This window comes from Hipposideros armiger, unplaced genomic scaffold (assembly GCF_001890085.2).
Source record: "Hipposideros armiger isolate ML-2016 unplaced genomic scaffold, ASM189008v1 scaffold_54, whole genome shotgun sequence".
In the NCBI taxonomy this organism is placed as follows: Eukaryota; Metazoa; Chordata; class Mammalia; order Chiroptera; family Hipposideridae; genus Hipposideros; species Hipposideros armiger.
Genome location: NW_017731404.1, coordinates 2656753 through 2682357, shown reverse-complemented (window position 1 = coordinate 2682357; position 25605 = coordinate 2656753). Strand labels below are relative to the sequence as shown.

Here is a 25605-nt window from a genome sequence, read left to right as displayed (position 1 = left end):
CTCTGTGGCTGTAGCATTGGAAGAGCACATGGCTCCATGATCCATCTTTTCTTGAATGACTCTGTGCTCTAGAGACCTTGCTTTGCCCAGTCTATGCTAGAGATGCTCTTAGCGTTTGTCTCATCTGCCAGTACTGGCTATTGGGAGCACTGTGTTAAGAAGGATTCTGAAGGGCCGGCTGAGTGGCTCAGTTGGTTAAGAGCTCGTTCAAGAGTTTGAGCTCTGAGCAACAGCAGTTCGAGTCTAGCCCGAGCTGAGCAGCTGCTGAGCTGCCAACAGGTAGCAGGATGGCTCAGCTAAAAAAAAAAAAAAGAAGGATTCTGAGCCTGAATCTGGGCTCAACATGAAATAATAATGTGATTAATTAGCACTGGAAAGTGGATGGCACATGCCAATTGTTTGCTTGCCTCATTTGGAGGCCGAAAAAAATGGTCTAAAAAATGATACAGGTTATAGATTATCATGGCAGAATAAAACAAAGATTCACAGGAGAAGAATAAAATACAAATCACTTCTAATCTCACAACTAAGTGATAATTACTGTTAATATTTTGGGATGTATGTTTTTATAGACGGCTTTCTGTTTTAGAAAAAAGATTCTGCTCTACATAAAATTTGCTTCCCCCTTTCTTTAACAGCGTGTGTTGCAAATAACTTCCCACATTAAATATACTTGTACCCCATCATTTTTTAGAACTGCCCTAGTATGGATTCTAGGTTAAACGATTTATTCGGTCCTGTATTGTTGGATACTTGTTTCTACTTTTTCTCCATAAGAGATGATCAGTAAATAATTATTAAAATAAGCTATATCTTTTTTTGGGAAACTTTTAGTGCTTGTAATTTCTGTTTTATACTTAATATATTATGTTTTGTCTTGATCTTTTGCATATTTATGTCATCCGAGCTAGAATTTGTCTTTTTCTGAGGACAGAGATTATGATTTTGGTTCAACAGCATGACTAGTAGAGGGGACTCTCACGCCTAGCCAACGTGCTCTGGATGATGGTTTCAAAGGATACATAAATCTCCTTTATTTCCAGCAAAAAAAAAAATGTTTGTAGTACAATGATAAGTGAAATTATAATCTTTAAAATTCTGTCTACAACATGATTAAAAATTAGTGAGTTGAATTTTCATAGGGCCCAAGGCTAGTCATTAAGATAGTAAGCAGTTTGATTTGTTTAAAGGATTATGAATGAATTTGAAGGTTTTCTTTTATGTTTTTTTGCAATAAAATAGTAATTAAAAACAAGTAGAAGATATACAATGGAATTCTCTGCAGCTTTAAAAAGGAAGGGAGTTCTGACACATGCTACAACCTGGATGAATCCTGAAGACATAATGCTGAGTGAAATAAGCCAGTTACAGAAGGACAAATAAATACTGTATGACTCCACTTATGTGGGGTACCTAGAGTCATCAAATTCCTAGAGACAGGAAGTAGAATGGTGGCGTCCAGCGGGCAGGGGGATGGGTAATTAGTGTTTAATGCGTATGGAATTTCAGTTTGGGAAGATGAAAACGTTCCGGGGATGGATGGTGGCGATGGTAGCACAACAATGTGAATGTACTTAATGCCACTGAACCATACATTTAAAATGGTTTAAATGAGAAATTTGTTATGTGTATTTTACCACAATTTAAAATACGAATACAGTATCCAAAATATATTAGTTCGGAGGACCAGTAATTTTTTTTAAAGTAAGACTAAAACAACTACCCTTTCAATGTTTTAAGTGACCTTGGTCTGTGACAGAATAACTTCACGAAAATAATGATCTGTGTCACGTGTTCTTTGATAGTGGCGTTGACTCTCATTATATCTGTGGATTCAGCTTCAGCAGTGGCTTCTGTAGGGAGTGATTCCAGATGTTGTGGCACAAAGGATGTGTATTTAGAGTCCTTGTTGTTTATAAAGAGAGACGCTGCAAGCCATGTGTAGAGCCGTGTGTAGATCCTATTAACTGGTTTGCTCTGGTTTTCTGACTAGTTTGCGTGTGAACCTGGACATGGGGAAGATTGTGTACAGCTGGGTGATCCGGAGGGATTCCAAAATCCCCGGCACCGTGGTTCGTTCCAGCACGATTCCTGAGCAGCTGGGCAGGATTTCTTACTTACTCACAGACAAGACAGGTGAGCCTCCTGGGGCCCTCCCAGGATTCAAGCTGGGAGAAGGTGCACAGCTTGGGGTCCCCTTTCTAGAGATATTGGAGATGTCTGCTGCTGCTCTTCTATTTTCTTCGTATTTCTTGATGAAGATTGGTTATTTGTAGCACAGCCTTACATACCACTATGTATGTGTAAAGCACTGTTCTGTGTGTTTATCTATAGTTACTTTGTTAATCCTTACCCTAACCTTGTATTTTTATCCCTGTTTTATAATAAGGAAATGAAGGTTAACTGACTTGTCATGAGCACATAATGGCAGAAGCAGACTTGTAACCAGGCAGTCTGGCTTGAAGTCTTGACCTCATAACCACACCCCAAAATACTACTCCACAGTTTAAGATCACAGTGGTTAAGAGCAAGGGCTTGGGGGGTGGGGAGACCTGGGTTTAAGCTTCATCTCTACCGTTTAGTGACCACGGGATAAGAGGGAATCTATTGCAGAGATCCAGAGTGGCTCACCAAATCAGAGAAAAACTGGGTATCAGGGAGGCGAGGACCCAGGAAAGTTCTGGGTATGTCAGCATCAGGACCTTGGGATGGTCTCTGTGGGGCTCTGTCACTGGGATGACTCGGCCCTACTCATCTATATGTATCTTGTCAGCTCAAGGTTCAGGTTCCTTCAAGATAGAATCTGATTGGCCTACTATATGTCATGTGCCACCCTCTTGGCCAATGGGATGAGTCAGGCACCCTGAATGACACTCCCTCTGGACCATCCCAGGAAATGAGGGTGGTAATTTCCTCATGAAGACCTAGGATGTCATTTTCAAAAGGGAACTGGATTCTGGGCAGACCAAATACTACTGATGTCTACTCCATTGGGACAATGCTCAAACCAGTGTGTGATATATAGTAAACTCAGAATGTAACAACTATCATTACTGCTAATACTGATAAAAGCTCAAGGATGTAGGCAGTTACTCATTTGTCTTATGTTTCAGGAACTCTTACCCAGAATGAGATGGTTTTCAAGCGGCTCCATCTAGGCACAGTGGCCTATGGCCTCGACTCAATGGACGAAGTACAAAGCCACATATTTAGTATTTACACTCAGGTAAAGCTTTCTGTTTTGATATCCAAAACAATTCCTTTACATTTATTAATACATATATTGAGATATAATTCATAATACCATATGATTGACCCATTTAAAGTGTACAATTCAGTGGGTTTTTAGTATATTCACAGGCTTGTGTAAGCATCACCCTAATCAATTTTATCTTCATCACCCCAAAAGAAACGCCGTACCCATTAGCAGTTATTCTTCATTCCCCTGCAACCACCTCTCCCTCTGAACCTTTGGCAGCCATTAACCTTTTGCATTTTGAATAAAATTGCAGTTGAGGTTTTCCCCCATCTTTCTGATTACCGTAATTAATCTGCTCTATTGAAATAATAATGAATATTGGGGAAACTTAGAGAAAATTGTTTGCCTAATAGCTGGTGCGAGATAGAGCTTTGAGAACCTATTGTGGTTGGTTTTATGAACATGCTATTTTTTCCTTTTCCCTGATTATGAGCCAAAGCAGTAATAATTGACGGTCTATTTATGACATAATCATGGTAGTACTGATTAGCTTTACTTGTCTCTATTCAGCTCAGCAATCATGGCGAATAAATGAATTTATCAGAGATGACTTCCAACTTATTTGCTCCCATATTTTTTGTTTTTCTACGTAGTTTTTCAAAACTAGTCATTTTTCAGAGTAAGATATTACTAGTGGTCAGTGTCCTAATATGCCTAGAAAGTTTGAAAGTGGGTCCCTACCCTCTGCTTCTCATCAAAATTACTGGTGATGTTTTTAAAAACTGAGCAGAACCAAAACAGATATTGACTTGGGCCTGATACCCTAGAGATCCTGATTCATTAATATTAGGGGAGATCTTGGGTTTCTGTGTTTTAAAAAGTAAGATGACACAACCGACTAACAGATAGACCCCTTGGTAATTCCGAGACACATCCAGGTACATGGTATGATGCTTGTTTGTGTACAAGAGGATAAAGAGGTCATATTTTGCTTAAACTGGTCAAAACAGATAATGATTCTATTGTCGGAAGGCCAGCTAAAAATGTGAAGAAAGTATTTCTGTATAAGCGTTAAAAGGAGGAATCCCCGAATACTGCATGACTCGGTCATATTCGACGTTTAATTTTCTGGAACGTTTGCTTAGCAGGCACACCTGGATTTCTGGGGTATCTGCTGAAAACGGCCCAGCAGGGGAGAGAGAGTGGAAGTGGGAAAGGATTGTAAATGGAGAACAGTTCATTTGATCCATGTAATGGCATCATCCAGCAGCCATGAAACTCTTGCCGCTTATGACACACATGGCTTGTCTCCCAGTGGATCCATGGATCTTTTCCAAAGATGTTTTTTTTTTAGGACGATTAAAAAAATCATGAGGACTTGGTTGGACAGGGAGGAAAAGCCACAGTCAGCCCCCGGCTCCTTTCCGTCTCACTGACTCACCTTCGTCTGTGTGGTGATGCCGTGTTGGTGTCTCCCGGGCTCTGTGCTGGGCCCCATATATCGTTCTCGAGGTGGCCCCTCTTCCAGCTCCCATCACGCTGTCGATGCTAATGGATCCTCTCTCTTGTCTGTGGCCTGACCTGCGTGCTTGGCATTGCTGCTGGCGGATCACACCTGTGCGGATCTTCCACAGGTTCTGGTCTTAGAAAGTGCCACACCCATTTACCCCGCTGCTCCATGCTAGGTTTTGGGAAACACGCCTGCTTCCTCCCCCATCACCCACCCCTGCCTTCAGTCACAGGCCCGCGCCCACCAACCAGGTCACCTGTTTGTCTTCATCCGCTCTCACGCACCTGGCCTCTGTCTATCAGGACCTTCCACAGTTTTCCTGCTCCTCTCCATGGCCCCCTCCTAGGAGCACAGGAACACCCTTGTACTGTTGGCTTGCTCCCTCTTGGGATCTGAGACTTCCGGCGTGGTCCAGCCGTGGCCTGTGTCCCCTCCCCATGTCCCTCCTGCTGTGCATTCTCTGTTCCTGCTCATCCCCGTGACACCCCTGCCTTTAGCATTTGGGGCCGGGCGAGCTGCCTCGTTCCTGTGTCTTGGAGTAGATTCTTCCTTCTTAGCCATCCCAAGGACCCGAGCGCCGGGCTGAATGCCTGTCAGCAGTGCTGGCTGGCCTGCTCATGACATCAGACGGCCTCAGAGCTGTGGTGTGTACCCTGGGCAGGAGACACATCCTCACCCATTTTGGTGGTATTTTTAAGAGCTGGTGGTATTTACAGAAGCCATTGCCACTCCCGATATGTGTGTAGTTCAGCTTTGATGGTCCGTTTTTGGTTTAGCACAGATAACACTCTCTATAAAGTGTTAAAAGTCAGAAAATGACATTTCTTACCATGAACTCTTAAATCCTAACCCTTCCTTCGCAGAAGCTCATAAATTGATTTGCCTACCCTGGCCTTGGGTTTAAAATAGCTGCGTGTTACGGGGTTAGGTCATCTCGAGGTTGGTGTGAGCTCAGAACTATAGTTTAACATATATATATATTTATGTGTATGTTACCTCCCGCCCCCTCCCCCGCCCCCCACGAGGCCTGTGTATCCTTCTGTCAAGACATCTAAAAATTTCTCAGGGAACACATGAATACTTTTGTGACGAGACATGTGAAGCCTTGCTTCTATATTTTAACAGCTCTCCTGAGGTATAATTTACATACCATAAAATTCAGCTATGTTAAGTGTATAATTCCATGATTTTTTTTTTAGTAAATTACAGAGCTGTAGAACCATCACCACAGTTCAATCTTAGAATATACCCACTCTTCCACAAAGATTCCCTCCAGCCTATTACGTCATTTATCTGTCAGGGTTTAATAACTGGGTTTTACAACAGTGTTTTATAAGGGCACAGTGCTTGGAACCCCTGGGTCAGATCACATGGGACGGTCAGAATCTCTAGACCCCCCAAAGTACCACAGAGTTTGAGAACAGCTACTGCGAATGTAAGGCTTGCCCTGATATCTCAGAATATCGGTGTCTGTATCTGTGGGCTCCAAAACAGAGTTTGCGAGATGACCTGTTGGGGTAGAAGAAGAAAATTTGAGAGCGTCTATTGATGTTTCATTTTCACCTTCCAAGTTAAAGCAAAATTTAAATCTTACTAGTAGTGCTGAGATTGACCCAGGGGCCCCCACTCCTTGTATCAGACGGACATTTGTCAGGTACAGTCCTTGAGGTGCCCTGCAGAAGGAGTCGGTATTCTGTGATTGGTCATTTTTAGAACATTACGGTGTAGATTGCAGTTTATGAGTGTCCAGGTGACTGGTTTGAGGTTGTTATTTAACTAAGTGACCCTCATAAAGAGAGCAGCTGGCTTTAAAAGATTGCTGCAGGAAAAATCCAGATGATTAATACAAGCCCAAGTGAACTACAGGAAAATGGCCAAACATTACGAGGTCAAACCATGATAGGCTAAGGAGATGTGATGATTTTTCCTTTGGTTTATTTATTTATTGGTACCTTTAAAACAAAATTGAGAATATAGTTCACCATAAAGTTTACCCCCCTTTTTTTCAATTCTTCTTCTATTTCTTTTTTTTAATTGGGGTACAGTGTGTTTTTCCAGGACCCATCAGCTCCAAGACAAGTATTGGGTTGTCGGAAAAGTCATGATGCATTTTTGCAACGAAAAACATAGAAAAAAATAAATCATGACTTTTCCAACAACCCAACAGTTGTTTCAATCTAGTTGTGGAGGGCGCAGCTCAGCAGCCCATGCGGGGATTGAACTGGCAACCTTGGTGTTATGAGCTGTGCTCTCTAACCAACTGAGCCAACGGGCTCAGTTTACCCTTTTTTAAAATTTTTTTGAGTTTTAAAGATTTTTATTGGGGAATTGGGGGATGGGAACAGCGCTGGGGAATTGGGGGAAGGGGAACAGACAAGTTGCTGTTGTTTTGTTCTTCAGTCTAGTTGTGGAGGACGTTGCTTCACTGGCCCAAGTTGGCACCATCATTGCGCTCTTCCCGGATGAGGCAGATCAGTCGCCGGCCTCTGGATGGCCGCTCACTGCAGCTGCTGGCCACTCACGCTGGCTGCTGGCTACACACGGCAGCCCATGGCAACTGCAGCAGGGGCTGCAGCCTACGCCGCCACTGGCGACTCACGGCAGCCCAGCTCCAGGTTGAGCCGTTGTTCAGCATCTTAGCTGTTGAGGGCAGTGTCATTGGCCCTCAAATGTGGGATCTAAACTGGGGCCCTCTGGCGCCCCAAGCCAGCTCTTAACCAACATGCCACTTGGCCGGCCCTCAGTTTACCCTTTTAAAGCGCACAATTCTCAGTGTTTTTTAGTATATTCTCAACACTGTATGCAACCATCGCTATTATATAATTTCCAAACATTTTCCTCACCCTCAAGAGAAACCCCCTGTTTCTTACTCCTCTACTACTCCTTGTTCCCTCTGCCCTTGGCAACCACCAGTCTACTTTCCGTCTCCATGGAGTTGCCTGTTCTGGACATTTCATAGAAATGGAGTCCCACGGTACCTTTTGCACCTGGCTTATTTCACTTCGCGTAATGTCCTCAGGGTTCTTCCAGCTTGTAGCGTGTGTCAGCCCTCCATTCCCCCTTTTGACTAAATAACAGATACGACAATTTGAAATTTAATTTGAAACCTACAATTCTCGGTGCCCTGTACCCTGAGTATATGTTGTTGTTTTGAGACAATGGCTAAATCTGTGAAAAATGCTGTTTTTAATTTTTATCATCTTTTTTTTTTTTTTTAGAATTGCATCATTTTGCTGTTCTATAAGGCAAAAGACTATATTTATACAAACTTAAATATACATATATGGAGGGTCCTCAAACATTTTTTCCCCCCAATGTGTCACATGACCAACATATTTTGAGACAACTTGTCTATATTCCCTGGAATATGTAGTCATCTATTTTATTTTATTCCTCCCAGCAAGTGGAAATACCTTTAACTCTTTTTTTAGCTGAGCCGTCCTGCCACCTGGTGGCAGCTCAGCAGCAGCTCAGCTTGGGCCAAGAATCGAACTGCTGTTGCTCAGAGCTCGCACTCTTGAGCGAGCTCTTAACCAACTGAGCCACTTGGCCGGCCCTGAACTATCATTTTTCACAGTTTTAATATTTTGTCTCTGATACTGTTTTAGGATTTGTTGTTAGAGTTGGAATTTATGGAGCCTTTTTCTTCTTCTTTTTCATGAGTATGCTGGTGAATGTGTGAATTTCTGCTGTATTTTCCTGCACCTGATACATTCAGTTTGTCAGTAGTGAACTGTGTCCCAGATAGCATTCTTGCTTTCTGCATCCGTAGGAAACAGAGAGAGGGTTAATTTTATATTTTCTTGAGGAAGAATTGACTGTCGTCTTTTTTTTTTCTGGTACAGAGCTTTGTTGTTTTACTGCTCTATTATTTCTGTATGATACTTTTTTTCTTTTTGCTGGAAAAAAAATAAATACTATAGATAAATACAAAGGAAAAACACTGATATCACCTGTACTCGCATCACTCAGAAATAACCAGTGTTAACATCTGAGTGTTTAAAATGCCAAAGTATTCTCTGCCTTCTGTGTCTGGAGAAATGTCTGCTTTGTTTCTGTATGTGTGTGTGTGTGTGTGTGTGTGTTACATGTGTTTTTTGTTTGTTTGTTTGTTTTTACCAACAAGAAGGCATCCTATTTTCATAATTCTTTTTAACTACAGTTGAACATCAGCATTTCATGTAAAGTTAAATATATATACTATATTCGTATGCCTGGGCCTATTGTGTTCTTTAGGTGTGTGGGTGGAGTGGCCCAAATATAGTATTTCTTAAAATATCTATTGGTTATTCTGAGAAGCATTTCTGGTTAAGAACCACTGTTAGACGAACACTGTCCGGCTTCCTTTTTCTGACTCATATAAATGATTATAATCATTTTTAACGGTTTCATACCAGGGCCAAGGCTAGGGTAAGAAGAGTGAGTGAAGTACATACTCGTGGAGCACAAGTTAATGGGGTGCCAAAAAATCCTGCAGTGATTAAGATAAATCATATTATGCAACATTCTAAAAACTCAACATTAATGCAGAAACCCAAGATGAACACATTACTGAAATGTTAAATTGACAGGATCCAACCTGCAGTTAGGCACCCCCGCCGCGCTTCCTGGCCCTGGTTTTATGGTGTCAGTGGCTTTATAGCATGGCTTTCAGCCTCAGCATACGACACTGGGCTGGATAATTCTTTGTTGTGAGGGCCATCCTATCATCGTAGGATTTTTACAACGTCCCTGCCCTCTACCTTCTACATGTCTGTGTGACACCCTTCCACCCCCCACCCTCCCCCAGTTGCGACAACCAAAAACATCTCTAGATATTGCCAAATGGCGGGCAAAAATCCCCCAAGTTGAGAACCCCTGTGTTACATGGGGTTCAGTTTCAAGGAACTGAGATGTGTTGCCTTTGTCACGCTCTAAGATGCCTACCATTAAATAGTAAACGTTATTTATTCAGTCACACAATCAGCCTGTCACTTGGCTGATTCCTTTAGAAGTGGGAGCTCTGAGCCTGTCTCAGCGGGGGAGCGCAGAGGGGGGGCCCCTTTGAGGTTAATGAATTATCAGCTTTGCGCTTTATTTGGGGAGTGAAGAAGGGCTATGGAAACAGGAATTCCTTCTCTGTCAACAGTGTGTTTTTCCCAGTTGTAACCCTTCCATCATATCCACTGATATTACGAATGCCCGTGAGTGATGGTGAAGTTTTAATTGCATTTAGAAAGAAAACTGATATTCATGGCGACTCAATGTTTAATTTGTGTCCCAATCTTCCCTGATATGCAGACGGGAGTCCTCGCTGGGAAATGCCCCTGCCATGGGTCATTAACGGGAAACAGAGGCCCACTTTGCATCGATTCGCCCCGTCTCATTTGGCTGCTGGGACGCCGTGCAATGAGTCCCAAGCATGATATGGTGCGAGATACCCACCCAAGGGCCCGAGGCCCTTTGTACATGGAGAGCTTGATTCCTGTTCCAACTTCTGACCTCACGGGGAGCTGTTTCGCCTCCCTCCTTAAGAGGGACCCGTGGTTTTTCCCCAGGGCAGAAAGAGTCGGAGCCTGCCTCTGTGGACACCACATCTGTTTTTATTTTCCCCTGGTATTTTTTAAGTAAGAAGAAATGTGTGTGGGTTAAAGGGCCTATGGGGAGGAGGCTAGAGATAAACACTGTACAACGTGAAACTCTTCCATATGGGGAATGTGAGGATGTTTGAAGACAGGCCCTAATACTAATACGAGCCGAGCCCCTGGTAATTGCCAGGCCTTAATGATTATATGGATTACCATTCGCGGCGCGTACGAGCCTTTTCTTTGAAAATTAAAAGAGGATTTCAGAATCGATGGTTATGATGACCCCTTCTCCCTGAAACAGTGAGAAAGGGGAGACGTATTCATTTAAGCGAGAAGTAAATGAACGTGGAGATATTAAACCAGTCGCCTGTGATGTTGGTTGGGGCCAAGCACCCTCATCTTCCGATTTGTTGTCAAACGGCTCCCTGATCTGAAAAGTGAGGTCCTGGTGAAAATCGGGCCGTCCACCTGTGTTTCTGGTGTTACCTGGAATCCAAAGCCCCAGAGCTCTGTGTTACCCCACATTTGAGCTATTCGTGGAAGTGTTTGACTTCTGTAGGCACAAAATCAGATGGCTTATATGATCCAAAGGTTTGTGAAAGGTGCCCTTCATGCGGCCTTTCATGCAAACCCACAGTTACTAAAACTTGCCGGCCAAAGCAATTACTTTGTCAAAGGTCTTGTTATTGCCCCTAATGTTCAATCATAATTTGGTCCAGGTGCTGAGGAACGTGGGGAAAAATGAAGACATGCACCCGTGGCTAGAACATAAATGACAGAACTTAGAAAAAAAAAACGTTCTTGAGTTCGTCTCTCCCGCAGAGAGAGAACCTTTCTGTAAATCTTCAATCCTTGTTATAATTTTAGAGTGGAATTCTTTGTAATCAAAAGCACTTGGCAAATAATGATTCATTTAAACTGTAGTTGTGATTCATTACTCTAATTATTGTTACCATGCAGTGCCCTTTGGCCTGGAAGTGAAACCCGTGTCCTCTTGACACCAGAGGTTAACAGAGCAGGAAGCTGGAGCAGTGTGTGTGCCTGCGTGACCAGAATAATTTAGTAATTGTCTAATTACCTGAGGAGTCTAATGCCACTGCTAAAAATAGTATTAAAAATGAAATGAAAGTCATTTTCTTGTTTTTTCGTAACCCATCTGTTCTCTATTTTGGGCAAACCTGTGTTCATGGGTATAAGATGCGATTTGTTCTAAAAGACCAGATCGCTTTTTCCTCTGTTGGATAAAGTATGTTTTTAATGGAGTGTAGCATCCAGTAAAAGTCTGTAACATTTCCAGCTTCTGGGACTCAGCTGTGGAGACAGGATGACTATGTATGACAGGTCCTTTGTCCAAAACCATGATTTAAAATCTGGAACCGGTGTTGGTCAGTTTGATATTTACTTCTTATTGGAGACGGAAAAAAAAATTCATGTCAAGTGTTCACAAATGAACAGCTTAAGGTGATGGTAGGGTCGGGGTCCTTACAGGACGTTAATATTAAATTGTTCATTTGTTCAGTAAATATCTCCTGCTCTAGGTATTAAGAGATGCAGCCGTCAAGCTGTTTTTCATGGCCTAACAGGAGAATCATCAGGTAAACAGGCCGGTTTTAGACAGGACAGTAACTACAGGACTGGGAAATGTGGAAGCATGACTTTGGGGGGGAGGGCAAGTGGGGCAACGTGAATTAGGGGGCTCTGGGAGGAGGTAACATTGAAATTGAGACCTCAGGGATGAGATGGAGTGAGCCAGCCCTGCAGACATGGCATTCCAGGCAGAGGGTGCAGCAGATGCAAAGGCCCTGCGGCAGGAAAGAAGCTCCGCAGTGTTCAAAGAGCAGGCCAGCGTGGCTGGAGCAGAGCGGACAAAGAGGAAGATGGCGGGAAGGGAGGCTGCAGAGGTGGGCAGGAGCTAATCAGGGGAGCCCCAGGGCCCATGGGAGGGCACCTGAGTTTTACTGAACAGTGAGCCACACACTGCTAACAAGTCGCCTTTTTCTTTCTTTTTTTTTTTTTTTTTTTTTTTTTTTTTTTTAGCTGAGCCATCCTGCTACCTGTTGGCAGCTCAGCGGCTGCTCAGCTCGGGCTGGACTNGCTGCTCAGCTCGGGCTGGACTCGAACCGCTGTTGCTCAGAGCTCAAACTCTTGAGCGAGCTCTTAACCAACTGAGCCACTCGGCCGGCCCCACAAGTGGCCTTTTTCTAGTGGTCTTAATTTTTTATTATATTTCAAGGCAATAGAGCCTTGACTTCAAAGGAAGGCCTTCACGGCACCTGCTGTGTAACACGCATTGGAGTGGGCTGCTTGCCGTCCATACTGGGTGGTACTGAGGGGTCCCTGTTGCTCGGATGTGGAGTGTGGGTTGAACACCCCCCTCTCGCCAGCCCACCTCTCTCATTTGTAGGAAACTGAGGCCCAGAGAGCAGATGTGACTTGCTGGGGGTCACACAACTGTTCACAACTCATCTAAGAAGAAAGCTTAGATTTCTTAACCTTCAATACTCTTCTTACCACGTTGCTTGAAACCATTTCCCCCAAGACTTAACCCATTCAGGAGGGCCGGCCATGAGTTGAAAGGTATGAACAAAAGGATGGGTGAGGGCCGTGTTGGCAGTGGAACAGCTGCTTGGACAGGTTAAGGGGCCGAAGTCAGCATAGAAGGCAAAAATTGAGCACATTTAAAATTACCCTTGAAAATCTGCCTTAAGCGAGGTGCTAGCTAGTGTTCCTCTGGCCAGGTTTCCCTCTGGTTGTCACTGGTACACCTCCTTGGCCCTGCCTTGGGTTATGTGTTACTGATGGTTGTTACTGCTGTAGAGCGTTGTTTGAAGTTGTTGCCTTTTATTTTAAACCAAAGATTGTACATTGAAAACAGTGGTTCTAAACCAGGACTGCTTTTGGTCTCCATGGGACTTCGGGCAACATCTGTTTTTACAGCTGGGGGAGGGAGATGCTTCTGGCATCTTATCAGGTGGAAAGCCACGATGCTGCTAAACATCCTATGACACACAGTTGTCCCCACGACGGAGAATTGTCACCCCACATGTCAGTAGTGCCGATGCTGAGAAGCCCTGGTTCAGACACCAGGATTGCTTTTGGTATGGTGGGACCTTCACTCTGCGGAGCCCCCCTCCCCAAACCCCACCCAAAGGAAGACAGATTCACACATTCACAGGTAGACTTCACTGAATTGTAATTTTTCCCTCTATTTATGTTGCTTTTTTTTTGCCAAGCATAAATGGTTGGGTCCCTAAAAATTACATGCCATTTATATCACTGTAGATATATTTGAGCGTTACAGAGCCCTAGTAAGAAAAGCAGTAACTCTGCCTGGTGGTTTTCCAACACGTCCGAGACCTTCCCGTTCCATCTGGTCATCTTCCTGTTGCTTTCTCCCTCCCCAGCAACCCCAGGACCCACCTGCTCAGAAGGGCCCCGCCATCACCACCAAAGTCCGTCGGACCATGAGCAGCCGTGTGCACGAAGCCGTGAAGGCCATCGCGCTCTGTCACAACGTGACTCCCGTCTACGAGTCCAATGGCGTGACCGACCAGGCCGAGGCCGAGAAGCAGTACGAAGATTCGTGCCGTGTGTACCAGGCGTCCAGCCCGGATGAGGTAAACTCCGCACAGGCGCAGAGATGCTCTGTCCATCTTTCTCGTGCTCCAGGTGCGGCTCCGGGAGGCAGCCACCTGTCAGGGCAGCCAGCAGCCAGCAGCCAGGGGGATGCCGAGCTGCTAGGGGGATGTGCTTTCAATTGCGTGCGGGAATTAATCTTCCCTAGAAGAACTAGGCATGGACTTGGGATCTGCCTTGACTTACGAAAGAGCAAGAGGTCTGTTTGTAATTGGTGTGGCAGCCCATGTGGACACAAGGTCCCATTTAAATCCTACCCCCTTAAAAAAACAAAACAAACAAAAACCCCAGCTTTTTAAAGATAAAATCCACATACCATGCATGAGTCACCCGTTAAACATACACAGTGCAATGTTTTTGTTTTTTTGTCTTTGTTTTTTTTTTTAAGTATATTCATCGAGTTATGCAACCATTACCACAGTTCGATTTTGGAACATTTCCATTACCCCAAAAAGAAGCATTCCACACCCATTTCCCCCCTAGCTGCCTCCTACCTCCCAGCCCCTGGCAACCACTAACCTCCTCCTATCTTTATCCAGCTGCCTATTCTGGACGTTTCATACAGATGGAAACATACAGTATGGGACACAAGAGGTCCCATATTGTATGAAACACTTAGCATGTGTTTTCAAGATTCATCCATGTTGGAGCATGCATTAGAACTTCATGACTTCCTGTGGGTGAATAATACTCCGTTGTCTGGTTAACACTACATTTTGTTTATCCATTCATCAGGTGATGGACATTTGGATGTGTGTGTGTGTGTGTGTGTGTGTGTGTGTGTGTGTGTGTATACACATATACCTTTTTTTTTGCTATTACAGATAATGCTGCTATGACCATTTGTGTACAGGTCTTTGAGTGGACACATGTTATTGTCTCTTGGTGCATACCTGGGAGTGGAATTGCTGGGTCATGTGATAAGTCTGTTTCAGTTTTTGAGGAACTATTTTCGAAAGCGGCTCTACCATCTGACACTCCCACCAGCAACATATGAGGGTTCCAGTGTCCCCACATCTTTGCCGACACTTGTCATTGTTGGTCCTTTTGAGCCTAGCCATCCTAGTGGGTGTGAATGGTTCTGATTTGTGTTTCCCTGATGACTGAAGATGCTGAGCATCTTTTTACTGGCTTACTGGCCATTTGTGTGTCTTTTTTGGAGAAATGCCCATCCATATCCTTTGCCCACTTTCAGTTGTGTCATGTCTTTTTGTCATTGAGTTATAAAGTTTTTTTTTTAATGTGTCCTCTATAAGTCTTCTCAGACACAAGATTTGCAAATATTTTTTCTGATTCTGAAGGCTGTCGTTTTTTCGATGGTGTCCTTTGAAACACAAAAGTTTCTAATATTGATGAAGCCCAATAAGCCACATTATTTTTAAGTTGCTGTTCATATCTGAGCCTATTGTCTAGTTAATACCAAAAGGATTCATTTGATTGCATGTTCAAGAGCAGAGGGCCTGAGAGCACAGTTGGCCCTTTACTGTTTTCTGTAACAAGCCCTGATTCCTTTCCCTGTTAAGGTGTCATGTGATAGGAACGCCCTCTGCATATGTGTAGGCAGAGAACTAGCCCAGCATGAAAATAGTATCACATATCCTTTGTCTCCCTGACCTGAATGTAATTCAGACACAGGTCTGTGTTTCACCAGTCTGTGAACATTTTGGCCATTTTTCCTTCCAGTTTTCCTTGCTTCTTCCTTCAAAAAATTTTTATTCTGATTATGAAAGCAGGTTTTTTTTTTAGGGTAGAAAATTTGGAAATTGCAGGAGACTATAAAAAGGAAAATGAGTCAATTACAGTCTCACTCGTAAAGGGTAACAATAGGCAACGTTCTTTGAGCACTTGGTCCCCATCAGGTCCCATTTGAAGCACGTTCTGTATATTATATTATCTCATTTTATCTTCCCAGCAACAAAGAGGCATTGGTATTGTCCCCACCTTCAGAAGAGAAAATTCAGAGATAGAGAGGTTTAAACATTTAGCCTAAAGTCACCTGTTTTTTTTGTTTGTATTATTTATTTATTTTTATTTATGTTATTGGGGAACAGTGTGTTTTTCCAGGACCCATCAGCTCCAAGTCAAGTAGTTGTTTCCATCTAGTTGTGAAGGGCGCAACTCAGTGGCCCATGAGGGGATCGAACCAACAACCTTGGTGTTACGAGCGCTGCACTCTAACCACCTGAGCTAACCAGCCACCCCTCACCTGTTTTTTTTTTTTAATTTCTTATTTTGAAATAATTTCATACTTCCAGAAAAGTTGTAAAATTAGTACAAAGAATACCCACGTGCCAGAACTTCACTCAGGTTCCTCAAAAGTTAACATTTTCCCACCTTTTCATTATCATTCTCTCCTTTATTGCTGAAGAGTAAGCTGCAGACATCCCCTTTCACTCTGAAAATATTTTACTTTTGTTCCTGAAACATGAGGACATGAATCAGAGCCAGGAAGTGAGCGTCAGTACCGTATTAGTATTGACTATCTCACCTGCAGATCTTACTCAAAGTTCATCCACTGTGCCACTAACTTACTTTTTTACCTCCGCAAAAGAAGAATTTTCCCAGATCAGGAGTCCACACTGGATTCAGTTGTCCCGCCTTTTAAGTTTCTTGTGGTCTGGAAACAGTTGCTCTGCTTTCTTTGACTTTCGTGGCCTTGACACTTTGGCAGAATCCAGGCCAATTGTGTTGTAGAATGTCTCTCAATTGGGGTCCGTCCATAGGACGTTTTTTTACGGTGCAGACTCAGGCGCTGCGTTTTGGGCTCTGATGTGACCAGGAGCCACATGGTACTGACATGCCCCACTCTCGGCGCTGTGAACATTGGCCACTGGACCAAGGTGGCGTCTCCAAGGTTTCCTCATGGTAAATTTACCGTTTTTTCTTGCTAACGAATCTTGTAACACCAGCCCCCTAAATGACAGGGCCAGGGTTCTAACCCAGGGAGTTTGTTTTCAGAGCCCCAACTCCATCATTTTGCTAAACCACTGTTTTCACAGGCCACCAACAACATTTTGATCACAGCCTTCCAATATCTTATACATTTTTCTTAAAAAAAAAAAAAAAGGGAATTTTAATAGAGGTATAGCTTTGAATCTTCCTTTTTCCATTTGGGCCATAGACTCCAAACCCTTTCGAGACTTGTCATCGTTTCTTCACCAGGTGTAGTCTGTCAGATCCTGCTTTTCCATTTGGGAATGGGAGGCCAGTACCACTCAATGGTGGATGTGAGAGAGGGTCAGATGCTTGGTTGTTGTGGACTGGGAACCAGCAGCGTATGGGTATTAGATGGAATTTGAACAAGTTCCAGATGTCGGCGGCCTGATCAGTCATTGCTCGTGCCCCCCGAGCTCCTAACTTACCTATTGGCCATCGACATGCATGGGTGGGGGTCTTCAGTGCTGGTCCCAAAGCCCTCTGCTCCCACCAAACTTCTATATATTTGTTTTCAGGCTGTTCAGAGATGTTTCCATGGAATGCTTTGTGCTTCTTAGCTCCTTTTTCTTGAAGTGAATAGTCCTTCATGTCTTCTGTGCATTAAACTGCACTGGGCTTTAGATCTGTCTTGTTTTTCTAAGATTCTGAGTAATGAATTAAAAAGGTGTTTTCTTTGGGCCTTTGGTATCTTCACAGAGGTCAGTATTCCCTTACTGGTATCTTCCCCTCCCCGCTCCCCAGTCTTATTTTTTATTGCACAGTTATTTCATGTTTATGGTAGAATATATGAAAATATAAGAAGAGGAAAAAAAGTAAACTATAACCCTACCAACAAAAGGTATAACCACTGTTAACATTTTATTGACCAGCCTTCTAGACTGTAGTAAAAGATGTGTACCGCAAAATACAAATCTGTTTATATAAATACAACACGTGACAGAAAGTAGGCTAAATTGAGTTCCAGCGAAATCTTTCAGAAAGCGGTCCTGTGGCCAAGCCACTGTGGAATTCCACATGGACGCGGCTGGGTCTAGAATCCTACCTTTGAAATCCTATATCAATAAAACACTGCTGGTCAAAGCAAGGTCAGTTTATGGAATACACATAGAAGCCAGTATTCGTTTTACTTTGGAGCCGCTGGAGTAATTTCTACCAGTTGGGGTAGGGATTCATTTCCTGTAACAGAAAGCAGGATTTCCTAAATTTGTTTCCTGTGCACATTCTGCTTGGGAAGGCTTGAAGGGTCTTTATTCAGTTATGGATTACAGCCTGAGGGGGGCCGGTCCCCGCCCCCCTGCTACCGTACAGTAGCTCCCCGGGGAGAGGGAGGAGAATGGAATCTGGCCAGAGAACAGTGCTCCCACGATGCTGGGGCAAGCGGGCTGCAGCCTGACAGCATTCCATCATCTCCAGGATATTGGGGGGACCTGTGGGGGTGGGGACAGTGGGAGCCGGAGGGGGTGGCGGTGGGGACACAGCTTTTAATGTCTGTGTTTCGTGGTGTGGGTGGTCATGGAGGTGTTCCCCCATGAGCAAGCAGAAACAACCTGGTGACTCCTTTATTTCTCTTTGCATATGAATTCTTTCATATGCAAAAAAAAAAAGCTCCAATTTTTAAAATCACAAGTACTAATGTCCTCACTTTAGAAAAAGTAGACATTGTGGATTCAAAAAGAAGTTGATAAACACAACCTGTACATGACCCCACCTAGCGATAACTACATTCTGATGTAAGTTTCCCCAAATTTATGCATATATATATATATACACACACACACATACACATATATATATATATATACATACACATACACACATGCATACAAACATATAGCAACATAATTGTAAGCTTCTGTAGTGAGAATCATACTGTAGTGCTTCTCACTAAACAGGAAGGAAGGTGAGGTGAGTTAAGTAACACTCTTTAGAAAGTCATGTGGTTTTCATATTCCTGTAGGTTTTGTATTGTGTGCATGTGTGCGTGTCAGTGTGTTTGTGTGTATATATGCATGTGTATGTGTGGACACGTATGTGCATATGATGTGTGTGCATGCGTGCCATGTGAGCGTGTGTGTAGGGACATGCATGGGTGTGTGTGCATGTGTGTACACAGGTGTACGTGTGTGTGAGACTGTCAGTGAAAGCTTCTTGATGTATATGGCCATGCTTTGACTGGCTCAGTAAGTCCAGAGCCACTAATTATAAGTCCTCTGTAAGGTACGGAAGGTTCTGTGTGGCTGCCTTCTGTTCCTGGTACAGAGTGAGAAGCCTGTCTGCCTCCCACCCTAAAACCTCCATTCTCGCAGCCTCTGCACAGGGCTTCCTCTCCCAGACCTCTTCCTCTGAACCACCCCTGTTATCAATTCTGGGTTTTCTTGCAGAGGTAACTCTTGGCATATATTAGAATTTTCCTCACCCTTTAATTATTAACATTAACAAAAATTTTAAAGCACAACTGTGATTATAGCTACAGTTGTTTTTTAGTAACCTTGTTTAGTTAACCTTTTAGCACCTTGTTTTTTAGTAACTTGTCTTATGAAAGCATGCCAGTCCATGGAACCCCACTGTGTTATGACGTCAGCAGAGGGCTGAGTTTTAGTAAACCTTTGGGCTGCTGTGTTCCTCTAGTCTGTCGATGGTAGAAACACAAGTCTGCATTTCAAGACCCTCCTTTCCACTAACTTCCATGAAAGATGAGGGCACGTACTGTCCCTCTTCAGCTTCCCCGGTGCAGTGCTGGCTGTGGTGAACTCCATCAGCGGTGTGATTGCAGGCAAAGCATCGCTGAACTCGGCCTCCTGAAGGTGAAGAGGGGCTGATACCACTGAGCTCACAGGCTTTAGAGAAGAGAGAGTAAGGATAGCAGGAAGAAGGGGCCACCTGCTGAACACCTGCTCTGTGCCGGCCACTGTGCCCTGGGCACCCCTTATGACGCAATTACTACGGTTGTGCCATTTTGCAGATGATGTGGCTGCCTGAGGAACGTTCCCAGGGTCACATGGCTGGCAAGATTACAACCAGGCACCCTACGTCTCAGAGGCTGGACTTGTAACCACGTGGTATTGCTTTGCTACCCATGGGACGATGGCTTGAAAGTGCTTTGTAAACTCACAGAGCGCTGCAGAGTTTAGCAACCAGCGTTTGGGGAACTCAGGGCTGACACTGGATGAGGTTCTAGAGTATCCGTTTTTTCTTACCTTCTCTAGTCCCCTGGGACTCCTGTTCTGAGCCCGCATTCCGAATCCGGGTTCTCCCAAGCTCAGGGGAATGTTTTTATTTTTTGGCCCCTCCCTCATTTCTCATCTTGGGAAGCTTCCAAGCTTGATAATAAATCTTCCACCGGACCCTGGAAGCCTACCTTTTGAGTGTCTCACCTTCACAATAGTGATTTCCAAATGGCTAAATTTCTATGGAGATGATACCACTCTTCCTTCTCAGATATTAATTTTTCTCAGAGTTCAGTGATAGGAGCCTGACATTCAAGTACAGTTTCAAGGAAATTTGGGTCAGGGAGTAGCTTTTTATTCCATCATGTTCTCTTGATTCTTAAGCATAGTGAATGGGCTATTTTGTTTGCTCTCTGCTGTGTTAAAAACAAAACAAAACACCTCTGCAGTGATATTTTAAAAATTACATAATGTTATATAAACATCAGCTTCTCTTGAGAAAGATCAGATCTGGAAATAATGTGCCCAATTCCCACCTGGCAGTAGTTAGCCAAGCTGGGCCACTGCTGCCTCAGTTTACTCCTGGCCCCTGGGTGGCCTGCCCTCCTAGCTGCTACCTGCCCAACCCCTGTGGACATTTGAACCTGCAACCACCCTGAGGTGCATCATTGAATCTATTTCCTACTTAGGTAAAGAATATTTTAGGTTTGTAAATAGATTGATAGTCTTGGAAGGCTGGATTAGGGCAGACTGTGAGCCTGGGTGTTTATCTTATTGAATGCCCCCGAAACACTCCTTTCATCAGATACCAGATTCATGCATGCTCTTACGCTTAGTATGTATCCTGCTTTTGACAAGAACTGAAGGCTCTTTAGCCTGATCTGGCTTTTTTCCCAAGCACACATTCCCAGGTCCAAAAGGAAAATTACTGAAACTTGTCACAGGCGGTTTATTGCTGACCCACCAAGGATGAAGCAGCCCTTTCATGTATAGTTTGGGCATGACTTGTTCAGATGGGCGTTTTAGGGAGGGAAAGTAGCGTGCTCTGTTTGATTTCATGAATGGACCTGGAACACACACCTGAGCCATGAGCCAAGCCCCGCCTCTCTGCCCCTTCTTGGTGTCTAGCCTTTGATCAATTTTGCTTCTAATTTATTCATTCATTCGCCTTAACAAGGTTTCTTGTTCTCCTGCTGCTCTGACCTCTGGATATTCTGACCCAAGGCTCCCTGAGACCCCTACTCCCGCTGTTAAGGACAGTGAGACTCAAGACCCTAAAATCTCTTATGATTTGATGATATGGAATGATTCTTTTGAACAGAAGCGTGGACCCGCCAGAATTAAGGAGTAACCTGATTTTATATCATCTTGTTTTGGACAGGAATACGGTTATCTCACCTTACCCCTAAAATGATCATCCCTGCTGTAGTTGAGAAGGGTTCGTGAGCTCCCCAATTCTAAACCTGTTCCCGCTCAGTAGGACCTTGGGGGTTTTCTGTGTTCTGTTATTAAGTAGCTTTAAATTAACGCTGACTTATGTTCAAGTGAAGTAAGAAATTGGAAGGTGAAAATGAACGGCCCCCTGCAGGGCTCATATCCTGTTGGAATCAGCACCCCCACCCCACCCCCAGGAGACCAATGAGGTTTTGATTAGGATGTGGGGACCCAAGAGGGTGGGAGTGGGGGGACAAGCATAGTCTTAGTGTAGGTCCTTAAACTCGGTTGAGAGGTTCACTGTAGAAGAAAGTAAGCAGGCTTAAAAGATGTTTACCTACAGTTGTGATTGGTCCTTCATCAGGAACATTTGTCATTGTTGATCATTTCGGATTTATTGTTCCACTTTTCCTCTTAACAACCCTGTGGGGTCCATGGCATGGGGGCTGGGCTGGCTAAGGCCAGAACAGCCTTCACCCCCATGAAAGCCACTTCCGGTTCTGGTGTTCCAGCGTCTTTCTCGATTAGATTAAGAACAAGTTTCGGGGGGGAGTTAGTGTATCTCCTTGAAGCCCAATATCGCAGACTTTTCACATCTTTTCAGAACAATGAAATAGGTTTTTAAGGGGTGAAGTAACAGCTCCTTGAAAAGAAGAATGAAAAAAAATCCTTTCAATGACATATTTGAAAGCATCCAAAGGAGAATTTTGCTGTTGCTTTTTATATAAACTTGGTATGTAAAATTTTAGTTAAACTTTTTGGGCTTGTGTATACCTAGGTATTTGTAATATCTTGTGTTGCATTGGGATATTTATTTACTTTCTTTTATTAAAAATAAAAGAAATGCATGTACGTGCTAAAAATATTCCAGGAGTACAGAAAGATGGAGATAAAAGCTAGAAGGATTTCTCTTCATGTGTATCACCCTTAGAGACATTTTATATACAGATGGGATTATTTTGTAAATACAGAGCTTTACTGGATTGTTAATTTTAAACTTTGAAAAGGAGATTGTTAGCAGGTAAGACAGGCCATATTGAAAGTCAGAATTACTGAATTAAATAAGCGAATGGGTTTTCAAGACTTGCGCAGGCTAATAACAAAAAACAAAATAAAACAAATCATTACTGATTAGCTCTGGATTGGGGGGGCAGGTCAGTGTAATGGTCTCTTCCATTGGTCAGATTTGAAAGCGAGTTCGACCTGGTTGACTTGTTATGACATAATCAAACCAGGGTAGGGTTTCCCATTCGTGAAGAATAACTTCTTTCTGATGTAAATTCAGTTACCATCAGCAGCGGAAACCTAATTAGATATCTGAGCACAGCACCAACTGAGGATGTATAAACAAAACATTTAGGGCTGGAACAGAAATGAGAAATAATCAACTTCAGGTCCCCTATTTCAGAGGCCTAGGGAGGAAGTGGGGGTGGGTGGTAGAGCTGGGCTGGCACCCCGGGTTTGAGCTCCAGTGCGACCCCCCACTAAAGCACTAAAGCTGAGGTGCCACCGCGTGGTCCCAGAAACAACAGAGCCGTGAGTACCAAGCTGCAGGCATCTTCCTGGTGGCTTTTGCAGACTTGGCAAAAGGAATGGGGACTCAGGGAGGACCCTAATAAAATAGAGGTGCTGGGGGGCGGCTGCTGCTAGGAGATTCCCTGGAAAGGTGACACTCTTTTCCCTACCACCCCCTCAATGGGGAAAAAAAAATTATGAAATATCTCAGAGAGGCAGATAGTTACAGAGAATAATAGACATCCATATACCCATGACCAGGCTTAAAGATAATAAAACGTTTTAGATGAAATTGACTCCTGTGTACCCTTTTTCTGTCACGTTTCCCTCTTCTCAAGTCTCCTAAAACCCACCTCCTTTGCTTTCCCCAAAGATTAAGCTTTATAAGAAGAAAGGGGGTGGGGGTACCTTTTTTTTTTTTTTTAGACACCATGCCCTTGGACTTGGAGAATAAAATGGCAGCTTGTTTAGCATTAAAACTGGACGCCTTGTGTTTTCCAGCTCCGAGAGGCTGCCCACGTTCCTCGGTCTAGCCCTTTCTTCTGCCTTCACACCCAGTGATGTCACATGTCCCTGACCCTCCTTCTGTCCTCACATTTCTCTCTGGCCGGAGCCAGGACAGTTCCCCCTTTTGAGGACTCACGTGATTACATTGGGTCCACCCGGATGGTCCAGGATAATCTCCCCATTTCAAGGTCCCCAACCCGATCACATCTGCAAAATCCATGTTGCCACGTAAAGCAGCGTAGTCACAGGTTCTGGGGATTAGGACGCGGTTTGGGGGCCGTTATTCTGCCCACTGCACCACCCATCAACATCCTAATGGTGTCGGGTGGACGCCTGAGAAGTCCATGTCTCCGGGGGTGCAGTGTTGGGTGGCTGGGCCTGTAGGCCAGGCCCACCTGTCAGGCTCTCACCTGACCTGGCCTGTATCCACCAGCAGCATCACCCCGGACATCGTAACTTCTCCGAGCCTGGGCTTCCTCATCAGTGTGACCAGTGTTCTTAACCTCGGCAGGGCTGACATTTGGGTGGGCTAATTTTCTGTTGTGTTGAGCAGCATTCCTGCCTTCTATCTGCTAGATGCCAGCAGCACACACCCCCTCTCCCAGTTGCGACAACCCAAAATGCCCCCAGACATTGCCAGATGCCCCTTCGGGGGCAGACTCGCCCAGTTGAGAACTGCTGGAACTACCCACCGGCTGAGTATCCGCGAGTCTTAAAGGGAAGCCTGAAGGCCAAGCCACCCCGTCCCAGTAATTGTTTGGCTTGTATGGTCCGTGCTAATCACCCTTGACCCTGTGCAGTTCTCTGCCCCTGCTCTGGAATTCGGCCTGCTCTGGGGCCTGGAAGAGGTGAGTCGTGCCTTACAGAGGCAGATGTGAGTGCAGGGCCCCAGCAGGCCCAGCAGTCACGGGGCCTGCACAGCCTCCCCCAGGGACACAGCGACAACTTATGCTTCACCTGTCCCTGCGCCCCCTTGCACCTTTGTGTTCATTCGCTGGACCTGTGAACCAGGACCCTCGCCCGAGTGTCTGACCGTCCGCTCTCTGTAACCTTCAGGTGGCCCTGGTACAGTGGACTGAGAGTGTGGGCTTAACCCTGGTGGGCCGAGACCAGTCTTCCATGCAGCTGAGGACCCCTGGCGACCAGATCCTGAATTTCACCATCTTACAGATCTTCCCTTTCACCTACGAAAGCAAGCGCATGGGCATCATTGTGAGGGTGAGTCATGTTTTTATTGATGACTTAAAATGGTTAAAACCCCCCCAAGTACGCTGTGAATGTCCCTGTGGCTTGACATTCTTTCTTACCTGCTTCTAACCACCTTTATTTTGTTGTCTGTTGCCCAAACTAACAAGGGAATAACATTCCCTAAGCAGCAAGAATGCAAGTTCATCCATCGGACAGGAACTCGGATGGCTGGTCCGCTTCTGGTGAACCCAGGTCTTGAATGAAGATCGGGCATTTCTTGATAATAATACATTTCCCGTGATATGCTCTTTTGTTTAGCTGAATGTATTTTTTTTTTATTGAGGTGAAATTCCCATAACAAATTTATCATTTTAAATGTTTAATTCAGTGCCAGTTAATATAGTCACAACGCTGTGCACCACTTCTGTCTAGTTTCAAAACATTTTTAACACCCCCAAAGGAAACCTTGTACCCATTAAGCAGTCAGTCCCCCTACTCCCTTCCCCCTAGTTCCTGTCAATCACGAATCTGCTTTCTGTTTCTATGGATTTACCTGGTCTGGAGAGTTCATATAAATGGAATCACACCATATGTGACCTTTTGTGCCTGGCTTTTTCCACGTAGCATAATGTTTTCAGAGTTCATCCATATTGTAGCAGGTATCAGCGCTTCATTCCTTTTTATAGCTGAATAATATTCCATGTTTGTGATCCGAATACATCCATGGATGGGCATTTGGGTTGTTTTCACCTGTTGGCTGTTGTGAGTAATACTGCTATGAACATTCGTGAACAAGGATGTGAATGCCTGTTTTCAGTTCTTTTGGGTCTATACCTAGGAGTGGAATTGCTCGGTCATGCTGGGTCAGTTACTCCATCGCTGGGTAATTTCTGTGTTTTAAACTTAGGAGGAGTCTCCAAACTGCTTTCTACCCTGCTGTACCGT

The 25605-nt window shown here is 44.2% G+C and overlaps 1 protein-coding gene across 1 annotated transcript in view; it reads left to right on the top strand.

The window, feature by feature from the left end:
- ATP9A (ATPase phospholipid transporting 9A) overlaps positions 1-25605 on the top strand; it is a 99018-nt gene that overhangs the window by 41427 nt on the left and 31986 nt on the right. The window contains exons 8-12 of the mRNA XM_019640922.1: positions 1839-1855; positions 1994-2136; positions 3114-3226; positions 13681-13893; positions 24529-24690. Of these exons, the coding sequence (XP_019496467.1) occupies positions 1839-1855; positions 1994-2136; positions 3114-3226; positions 13681-13893; positions 24529-24690 (648 nt within the window). The remainder of the gene's footprint in view (positions 1-1838; positions 1856-1993; positions 2137-3113; positions 3227-13680; positions 13894-24528; positions 24691-25605) is intronic.